The 11,152-nt window shown below is 31.6% G+C and overlaps 1 protein-coding gene across 6 annotated transcripts in view; it reads left to right on the plus strand.

Moving 5' to 3' along the window:
* LOC142317411 (cytochrome b5 reductase 4-like) overlaps positions 1–5,065 on the plus strand; it is a 29,427-nt gene extending 24,362 nt beyond the window's left edge. For 5 of the 6 annotated variants that reach the window (XM_075353972.1, XM_075353985.1, XM_075353969.1 and 2 more), the window contains 3 exons: positions 138–230; positions 2,291–2,470; positions 4,990–5,065. In XM_075353972.1, coding sequence (XP_075210087.1) covers positions 138–230; positions 2,291–2,470; positions 4,990–5,050 — 334 coding nt within the window. In that variant the 3' untranslated portion in view covers positions 5,051–5,065. The remainder of the gene's footprint in view (positions 1–137; positions 231–2,290; positions 2,471–4,989) is intronic. The other variant, XM_075353995.1, reaches the window with a different exon arrangement.
* The last annotated feature ends 6,087 nt before the right edge of the window (positions 5,066–11,152 follow it).

Raw genomic sequence — 11,152 nt, forward strand, 5'->3', positions numbered from 1 at the left:
TATTTTTTTGTGTGTGTGAAGAAATGTCGGATTACAATTTCCAGTTAAAAGTAGAGCTCTGTTGTGTAAAAATAAGTTATATTATTGATTCACTTCATTATGATTTTGTCCATAACAAATTAATTATACTTTTTCAGGGATGTTAGCATTAAACTATTTTTCTTCAACAGGGAAGAGAGAGACATAGTATGGAAGAAAGAAATGAACAAGATGGCAAATGATTTTAAAAAGTAAGTAATATTGGTAATTTATTTTCTAATAAATAACCAATAAAATAAATGTAATAATTATTAAATTTTAAAATTAAAAGTAATGAAAATATTTAGTTAAATAAAAGCGTGGTGCAGTTTTTATAACAATCTTTTTGAATAAGTATTTATACACATTTGCTGTATTTTAAAATATATTTTTTGTTTAATGAGGTTGTTTAGTATATATATATACTTTATTTATCTGCAAATAACTCTGTAAAATAACTCAAGTTTTAATTCCTTGATGGTACAAATTTGCACTAATTTGTTTCCTTTTTTTATTAATGTTAATATTAATATTATTTAAATAAAAGCTTTTTTAAAAAATAATTTTTTATATGTAATCAAATATATTTTTGTAATTTTTTAATGTTTTTTGTATTTTTTTTAAGACTAAAAAAAAAGTAAAAATATTTATTTTTACTCATCGAAGTTACATACGTGTATCAAATTTCAATCATTTTCATACGATAGTTCATGAGAAATGAAACTTTTCAACTAAATGCATGAATTTAGCGTAGGGGTAGCGCATGGGGGTGGGTCATATCAAATTCAGACACCGTAGTGCTATATTGTCATCGAAGTTACATACGTGTACCAAATTTCATCGATTTTCATTCGATGTAGCAGATATAGCAGTTGCAAGATTTGATTATTCCTAAAGTGAGTTAAAACACGTTCCTAAAAACTTTTAATAACACTTCATTATTTAGAATTACCAATAAATAAAAAAAATTTAATGAAAACAATTGATCAACAGAATAGTCCTATTATTTTTTTAATTTCGTAAATAGTATAACTGAATTAGAAAAATTAACATAAAAAAATATTCACTAATAAAAAAGTAAATATTTCTCTTCAATTGGTCAGTAATATATTATGGATCTACACAGTTCAGTAAACACAATTATTTTAGTATAAACTGACTGTCATTCTATAATTTGCAATTTTTAAAAAATAAATTTATTTAAGTATCAAAATCTTTACTATAATATAATATATGAAAATGGTATGCAAAATTCTCAAAATTTAGAAAAAAAGAAGAGAAAATTCATTCTTTTTAATTTTATTTATTTTCATTCAACTTACAAACATAAGTTAGTGAAGTGTTTTGGATAAAAAAAAGATTTATTAATTTTCTGGGGTTATTTAGAAGCATGACAGAATTTTTGTTTTTGTACTTAGGTCTAAACAACTAGAAAAATTGCAATTTAAATAATTTTAAATCGGCATCTTCGTGGAAAGATTAACAAATATGTTTTCTAATATACACCTTAAAGTTATGTAAAATTTAAATAATATTTTCAGCTTTATAATTTTGTATCCATATACGAGATTGTACCAAAATGATCTACTTTACTATTAATTTTGTACAAATTTTCCAGTGGTTGCACACAAAATAAAAAATAATTCTGTTTGACTACACCTACACAATATAATTGCAGCATTTGTTTAAAAATGTTTGTTAAACATAAATTTTAAACAATATTATTTGGCACATTTGGCAGTATTTTGTGAGTAAATTCTTACAGTATGGCAAACTTATTTTGACAGATATACACATATTTTATAGTTTTAACTGCTATGAAGATTTATTACTATCAGTAGATAATATATTTAATTAGTATATAAGTTGAAGATAAATGTGTTAATATAGTATAAATTCTTGTTAAATTTTTACTAAGTGACGCAACAAATTTTTAGCAAATCAATACAAATACAATAATATTATCTTTATCATGCAAAATAATGGTAACACACTATATTTATTCTGTTAGTTTAAATGAAATTAAATAATCTACATTCTTAAAAAAAAAGTAATTAAAATTCCGTGCGTAAAATTAGTAAATTTTATTAGTTATTTATCCAGCAACTTTTATTAGTTAGTTAATGACATATTATTATTTCCTAAAAAATGTATATAAAAAATTTTCATATAAAAATAGTTTTGTTCCGTTTTTTAAATTCAGTATTTAAAAAAACTTTTTCTTTTTTTTTTACATACAAGTATTAACATTAAGTATTTTGTTATCATATAGTTTTAAAGTTGAATATATACTATCGCGACCTAAGAGTGAGAAGTGGTCTGGCCGTAAAGGAAGAATAAATCTGGATATGCTAAAAGATATAGTTGAACCATTTCATCCGAATAAACCTGAGTGCAATAATAGATTCTTTGGGATATGTGGACAAGTAACATTCACGATCACGTTATGGAGGTAAAAACAATATGTATGAGTAAATCTATTTTAATTTTTTTAATTCATTAAAATAAATATTAGATTAATACTACTGAATTATAACCTAATTTGGTATTATAAATTCATAAATAAATAGAACCATTTTTTATCATTTTATAACAATGTTTCATTAATGTTTCAATGTTTCATTTAACTTCCAATTAATCAACTTTAATTACTGAAAGTAACTAATTCCATTTTCGTAGTTACTCAAAGTTTTATGCACTTCTTTTTATACAATCAAGTACAGACTGTTTTCCTACTATTTAATTTTAGCACAACTGCCACATGTTTATTGTTATTTACTTACCACTGAAAACATTGTTTGTTTTCATTTAAATCACCACCTTATGGCATTCAGAGTGTATTGCTCGACTACATTGCATACAGTTGTGGCAGTTTAGAAGGCGGTTCATGAGACCTAAGAAAAGAAAAAATAGAGAAAATGGCACTCTGAATTAGCTCATTATTTAAGATCATTTCATTACATGAAAGGATTATGATTTGGTACACTAAATTTGTTTATAAGCATAGTACATATATAGATTTCCTTAAAAATCACACAATTCAACTAAATTTGAAAACATTCAATTTGTGTCACATTCTGATTTAGACTTCAAACAATCGTTGTAAATACCAAATGTGTATTTAAATAGGTTGTGCATAGTACTAAATTTAGAAATACATTCTGTACCTGGCAGCATGTACTAACACTCAATATAGTTCTCTTTATGTACTTTTAATGTAAAATAATCATTTTATTTTTTAATTCTCATATAAATGAATAATTGCATCATGAACATTGAATACATGCCTCATAATAAAATATTATCCAGGATCCGGCATATAAATCTGATGATTTTGTAGTAATTGTTATGTTGGCACTACTGTCAATGAGAAGGCAGGAGTGTTGTACATCGACAGGTCGACAGGTAAGTAATTCACTATAAATTGAAAAAATTGATCTTTAATTTGATACATTAAATGTTTTAATAGTACGAAACACAGTTTAATTATGATCCCTAAAAAATCGTCAGGTTTAAATGCCGGACTCTGTACATACATCACACATAAATTATACCATAATAGGCTCTATATATAAAACAGGCTCTATAATGTAGTATATTGTAACTTTTATTATAGAACACCACATATGTATTTAGCATCTACTCATTTTTAGTATAAAATTAATCATAAGTTTAACTTATTTTAAATTCTGTCATGATAGTTATTGTATCTGAAATAATATTTAACAGCACACTTAATTATGTTCTTATTGATAAGTAAACACTCCTGAGTGCTCATGGAATATTTAATATATGATACAATTTTTTTTTTATAGCTTGATTAATTTATTAACAATAATGAAATGAACAAAATTCGAGACAGCTTCCATTGCCAGCTTACCTATTTCCATAGGTCCAGACAGTAGTGTTAGTATTATTGATGAAAAGTTTTATAGACTTCTAAAAAATATTGTTATGAAATTTGTGTACTTATTTTTTTGTTAATTTTAACATCTTGTTTATAAAGTCTATGCACAGTATGAAAATTGTTTGCAATATCAATACCAAATTGTTTTCATAGTTGAAGTTAAACCAGCAGTTAATGACAAATTATGACAATTATATAAGTTTTTTTCACAATCACTCACTGCATATAAATGGTGGTCCGTATGCTAAATGATAATAATATTATTGAAATTTTCAGCAAAAACCTGTTTTTTTACAGGTAAACAGTTAGTTTTTTCCTAAACATTCAGCCGTTAGACAAAAGTTAAAGTTTTAATTTCCGATAATCTTTCAGCACTCTGAAAATTAGTATTCCATCAGAGATGCTTACATTTTCCAGTTTTCATTGGAATGAATGTATCAGTAGCTTTCAATATTAGATTAAAAAACTGTAAACTGATTTAGCTGTGTATTTTCTTCACCTTTCTAATGACATCCCTAATGTTGAAAGTTAAAAGTATATCCTATCTCACTTTCCTCCCCATAATTCATCATTTTAGTGACTGTAGATACATAACATTATGTTATCAGTAAAGACTAATTATTTCTGCCACAAAGTTTATGCTTGTAAACCATTGTTTGTGAAAGTAGATAGCTAGAATACAAAATGAGATACTGATCATCATTTAAAAAGAAGCCATTAGAAGTAAGTAATACCATTATTGAGAAATCTACATCTTTTGTCAGTACTCACTAACATAACATATACATTAGAAGAATAGAATTTAAACTGTTATCAAATAATTTTGTATAATATGTTACGTCAAAGGCTACTAAAAAAAGAAAATGCTGATGCATCTAGCTGCTGAAAGTTTTCTTCAGTAGAGATCAATTTGTGGGCAGTCAGTTTGTAAGACACTGTCCTACATTTTTTTTTTATTTTGCTTATTTAATTAATACTTGTAAGTTGAGATCAAAAAAGTTTTTTTTTTAATAATTAATATTACAGAGAATTTATTTATTTATTTTATATATTTTTTGTTATAGGAATCTGACTACTGAGCTTGGATATCCAGCTAATAAAGTATACAGATTTTTAGGACAATAAATTTGATTGACTATATTGATTATTTTTTTATTTCTTCATCTCTTTCCTTATGCCATTAATCATCAGCTATTCCAGCCAAATCCTAAATCTATCTTTATGTAGACCTGTAATTAATTATTTTCTTTCACCCTTGGTTTAAAAGAAATGAAACGCTAGAAATTTATCAAAAAATCATATAAAAGTGATAAAAAGTTTATGAACTTAGGAAAAATCTCCTTGTTGATGCTTTTCTTTTATACTTAATTTCAGATAAATTCAAATTAATGTTCGGAAGTAACTTGTTAGCATATAAGAGTTCAATTTTTTACTTTTGTAGCATTTTTTCATCATTAAAATAACTTATTATAATTAATTATTGTGATCATCACTTACTGCTACAAAGTTTGATGAAATCCAGGTGTAAACATAAGAAATAAAGTTTTAGTGGCATTATATCCTATTTCTTGCTCAGTGTGAATTAATAATTTTATCCACAACATCCTAAAAATTTTGTGATTTATTGATATCCATAAAATATTTGCACATGTTTTTAAATTCTCTCCAAGCAGCCAGTACTACATCACTCGCATAGATGAATGAGCCATCTTTGATCAGTTTCCTTAATTTTTCCTTTGCTTATGTTTGGAAATTATAGCCTTATAGAAAGTATACCACAACTGTCCGTCCTTATTCATTGTTCTTAAAAAAAAAATTGTATAATCCCAGTCTGAATGAAGGGAGTGGCAAAAATGGAATTATTAAATTCATTTCAATAGATATTAGCCCCGATTACAAAAACTACATGGCCTTCATCGATGCATTTTTTTACAGCATGACTAAATCTATATAAATAAAAATGTAAATGTTCGTTTGTTCAAAATCTTAAATCTCTGAAAGTTCTTCACCGATTGCTTTGAAATTTTGACATTACGCTGCAGTCGAATATGCACATGTTTTTATATACCTATTATTATATAGATGTCACACTTGTGATAGGTAAAAACATGCTTTGTTTTAAAAACAGTGCTATCTGTTGGATGTAAAAGGAACACATGCTATACTAAATATTTTACGATTCCATTTCAATATTTCCGATATGTGTGTCTGCTATAGACTAAAAAACTACTGGACCGATTTATGCGTGGAGAAAAAGGGAAAAAATTGAAAAAGTTAAAAGGGAAGAAGGGGAAAATGGAAAAAAGTAAAAATTGGGAAAACATGGAAAAGGAAAAGAGGAATGGGAAAAGAAATGGGGTAAAGAAAGGGAAAAGGGGGGAATTAAAGGGAATGTGGTAAAATGAAAATGGGAAAGGAAATGGGGAAAAGTGGGAAACGAAAAGAGAAAAAGGGAGATAGAGTAAAAGGGAAAGGTTAAATTTTGTTAATTTCGTGATGTTCATTTGTTTAATGTTTTATCAAACTTTCAATTGTGTTCATTTAATCGATATATATACTCAAATCTAGCAATAGCGAGGTGTTTCCGAGTCTGCTAGTATAGTAATAAATTTTGAGAATGATTTTAGAAACCTCATACATTTGAATTTTCATTAATCCATTCCCTTGATTGCTGAGCTTCATTTTGATCGTGGCTGTCCAAAAAAAAAAAAATTAATTTATTAGGTTTTAGAATGCATACTGATTTGGTAGGGGGGTGAAGTTGATCGCTTGCTCGTGGTGCCCCCTGCGTAATCCAAACGATCAACAGCTGTCACCAAACAGCCCATAAAACATAAATTTACATTGCTACATAATGCAACGACCAATGCCAAATAGGTCAACAAATGACTTTTTTAAAGGCTCTGACAAATTTATTATTAAAATAAAGTTTCTGTTTTGGAATGCCGAAGGATTGACCCACGATAAATATAAAGAGCTAAAAGTATTCATTACCAACAATGACATTAACATCTTGGCCGTAGTGGAAGCAGGAAAATCGGCTGATGACATAGAATATTACCAGCTACCAGGATACAGAGTTACGTCACTTAAGCGGTCACGACAAATCGCATCTGGTATTGTGATAGGAATGAAGATCAAGTTTACAGCTAAAGTATGTATAAGCATGAAATGAATGTAAACGATAAATAAACGTGAAGCTATGCAAGTACAGGTAACAATCAACAATAGAAGGTTAAAATTTTATTTTATTTATAATCCATCAACAAACAAGTACAATTTCAGCTGGTTGGAAAATATATGTCCAAGTCAGGGGGTATGAACTAAAGTTTGAGTTCACTAAAGAAACGGACGAAATTTCGTTGTTGCGAACAACATTTTGGCAGTATGTTGTTTAATTTGCCTCGAATTTATGAAACATTTACTAGAAAGTGGCTCAGTAAAAGTAGAACTAGAAGCGGGATTTGTGCTTCCGCGAACTCGGTTAACTAGTTCAGAGTGCAACGATATATTACGTTCAAAATATCCGAACGAGGACTACAGTGAAGGCAAAAGCTGAGTTTGAGTTTACATCACCGACGTAAATGTCTACAGAGGCATTTACATCGATGGCATCCAACGAGGCCATTATTACTTATTACTGTGAGATGTAAAAAGTTAGAAGGCGAAAGACGACTCTCGTTAAGGCCCATCAGGGCTAGGAACGGGGGAGTTGTTGTAGCGACCGGAAGCGTCACAAGGCGGGTGTCTTTCCCTGCGGGGTTTGGATGGCTGAAAAATATCTGGGACAATCAAACACTGGTGACGGGAGATTTCAATGCCCACTCGTTTAGATGGGGATATCAAACCACTGATCCAGTAGGTAGCATAGTGGAAGATTTCATAAATACCAAACCAGTGGTATATATCGAGAATGATGTTAGCGCGCCCACATTTTGGGCCTATAATGGGCAGCAAACGCACCCGGATCTTGTCCTTAGTCATCCAAGCTTAGAAGAAAAATTAAGCCTTAAGTTGCACCAGGCTCCTGGATCTTTTGAGCATAGCATACGCTTGCTTGAGATTAAAACAGTGAAAGTGTATAAAAAGTTAAGAGAGCCAGGCTTCTCTAGATGGAATTTAAAAAATGTAAATGCGAAGAATATGCACGACAATCTGATGTGGACATAACTGAGAAATTACTCAAAGGTAGTACAGACCACAAATATAAGGAAATAAAAGACCAAATTATCAAATGCGCCGCGAAATTCATACCGAGAGAAATCAAAAGGTGTACCACTTTCTAGACAGATGAACTTGAAAACCTTAGGGTAGAAAGAGATGCAGATCGGAGGACAGTTCAAACATGGACAGCTCCCATAAGGATTGCGTAGCCCTGAGACAAAAGAACGGCGTCCTTAAAAGACGCATTGTAACCGCAAAGAGAGAGACTTATAGAAGATTCCTTTCAAACATGGACTTTAGAAAAGATGGAGCCAGAGCGAACAAGTTCATATCCAGGATTAACAGTAGCCATGTAGAGGCCAACGATCCTATGGTAGAAGGGTCAAAAGTACTCACAAGAAAAGCGGATATTGCCAATAAATTCTGCAAGATATTGGCTCAAACTAGCAGTTTTACACCCAAATAAAAGAAACCCCGTGTATCCTGGAATAAGGAAGTTACTAGTCAGATAAATGAATCATTCTCTATGGGAGAGTTAACACTGGCACTAGAGAACAAAAAAATAGAAAAACACCTGGCATATACCCGGAATTTCTCAAGAACATCGGGGAGAGAGCGAAAATGGTTACTTTGAAGTTTATTAACCTAACCTGAGAAAATGGATATATACCAGATCTTTGGATAAAAACTCAGATCATACCAATTTAAAAAAAAGACAAGCTGAACAACGTTTTTGAAAGATATCGAACAATATCACTGACGTCTACTTTCTGCAACCTTGCAGAAAAAATGGTTATGAGAAGACTACAATCTGCTTTAAATAATATCAAGAATGGCATATTGCAGCGCCAACCAGAATTTATGAAACATAGAGATACCAACGAGCAGGAAGCATGCCGTTTCCAGGCGATTAAAGAAGGATTCAATAAAATCAAAGTACACTAGCTATTCTCATTGATTTTAAATCGGCGTTTAATAGTATGGAGGGATAAAATATTTCACAAAGTATTTTCCCTGGAAATCGATGGTAAATTAATGGGGTGGATCAAATCATTCCTATCCCGACGTCATATTAATGTGAAACATATGACAAGCACCTCAGGATTCAAACAGGTTAAACGGGACTCCCCCAAGGGACAGTACTCAATCCAATGCTCTTTAATGTTATGGTTAATGACGTTATATGCTGTTGGAAAAATCACCTGGTACAGAAATCTTACTGTGTGTTGACGACTTGATAATCTGGGGGACCAGCAGCAAGATCTCAGCTCTTGAAAATTGGACTAACGTTACGTTAAAGGTGCTAAAGAGCTGGTCGGAAGAAAACAAAATGATCATCAACCCACAGAAGACAGTTTTTCAATTATTTACGCTATCTGCAAAGAAAAATGACTTCGAAGTGAACTTTAACGATCAGACCATAAGTAGAACTAACGAAGCGAAATATCTGGGACTAGAACTGGATAAAAAACTTATCTGGGCTAAACAAAGTGACCGTGCTTCAGTGAAAGGTGAATCTAGGCTACGACTGATGATGAAACGAATAACAGGTTCAACGTTGTTTAAAGTGCTGTTAGTTTCGACACACAGCTAAACTGTGTAAACATTTAATGAAAGTGTGCTCCCACTGTGACGATGAGGGACACAAACGAGAGGAGTGTCCGAAGAAGTCGGAGGGCCCGACTTTTATAAACTGCAGATGGTTCGGAAGGACTCGAATATTTTCGTATTCAAATACGAAATATTCGAGTCCTATTCAAATTATTATAGTACTCAAATTCGAGTATTCAAATTCGAATATACGAATACAAATAGTATTCGTATATTCGAATATTTGTATTCTGTGAATAAAAAGAATTGTGCTTGTTATCAGAGGATTGTCATAATGTATTACAATTCAATATCATTAGATGATTAAAATTGAGCAATTTAATGCACAGGGTGCTTACATTGTACAGAGTAAACTTAGTGAGATAGTTATACGTAGGGGATTGGATATTGACTTGTTGCAGAATCCATTAAACTGTCAGATTTTTCTTTTTGATAAAGATTTTACTTTTGATAGCATGACTGCTGCACCGTGCAGAAGGGAACTTGACTTTGTCTTCATTCGACAGCTCTCTAACGATCATCATATTCTTGTCCGTGTGGATGTTCAGAACTTGCATCTGTATGTTGCAAGTTCGTGTTTTCAGTATAGAGATCCATCTGATCATCATCTTGAGGTCTGAGATTAAATCCTACGATTCTCTAGTATCAGTCCAATCCTTATTAGGGCGGATGTGAAAGCAAGTATTTTTTGCGGTATAGAGGCTTCAACGATGATGGTGGCGAATTAATTGAGAACTTTTTAACCCAATATGGTCTGCAGGTATATAATGTATTGGATGAGTCACCCAGCCTACGTAGATAATGTGGATGAGCGTCGCTTTTTGGTGGAACGAATATCAACGTTACCGTTGATAGGTTTATTCCTGTCAAGCTCAAGCGATCATCGATTGATTGTGTATGAGATTGCTGGTGGTTTGAAAGAGCGCTACCGATGTAATGTTCCGGTTCAGCAGGGTCGTTTCCTGTGGGGAGAACATGTCACGGACCATAGAGGGCGGATTCTGGAGGAGTATATAACCGAGTTGGTGTTTGATGGTGATATCGCCTAGCATGGTGAGGGTAAATGGATGCTCGTTTGTGAATGTCTCTTTTGTTTCGCCGAGGTTGGCAGAGGGGTCGTCAAGGTGGGAGGTGCTCACTGAAGAGGAGTCGTTGAGCGACCATTTCTTTGTTTGGTTTGAGGTTGGGGACGATGGGTTTAGTAGCGTGGCAGCTGACAACAGGAGATTATGTTCGAAAGAGTGCCTAGCTACGCTTAAGAAGTGGGTGAAAGAGCGTCTTAGTCATCTGGAAAACGTTTCCCCCAGCTACCTGACGAAGCTGGTATTAAAGACAACAGAAGAGTCGCTGAACCGTAGAAGTCCACAAAGAAAGAATGAATACTGATGGACTGCCCGGTAGCGGTGACTAGAAGGGATGCTTTATTAGAGCAAGGAGACAGCTACAGCGGGT

Source organism: Lycorma delicatula, chromosome 1 (assembly GCF_047948215.1).
Source record: "Lycorma delicatula isolate Av1 chromosome 1, ASM4794821v1, whole genome shotgun sequence".
Lineage (NCBI taxonomy): Eukaryota > Metazoa > Arthropoda > Insecta > Hemiptera > Fulgoridae > Lycorma > Lycorma delicatula.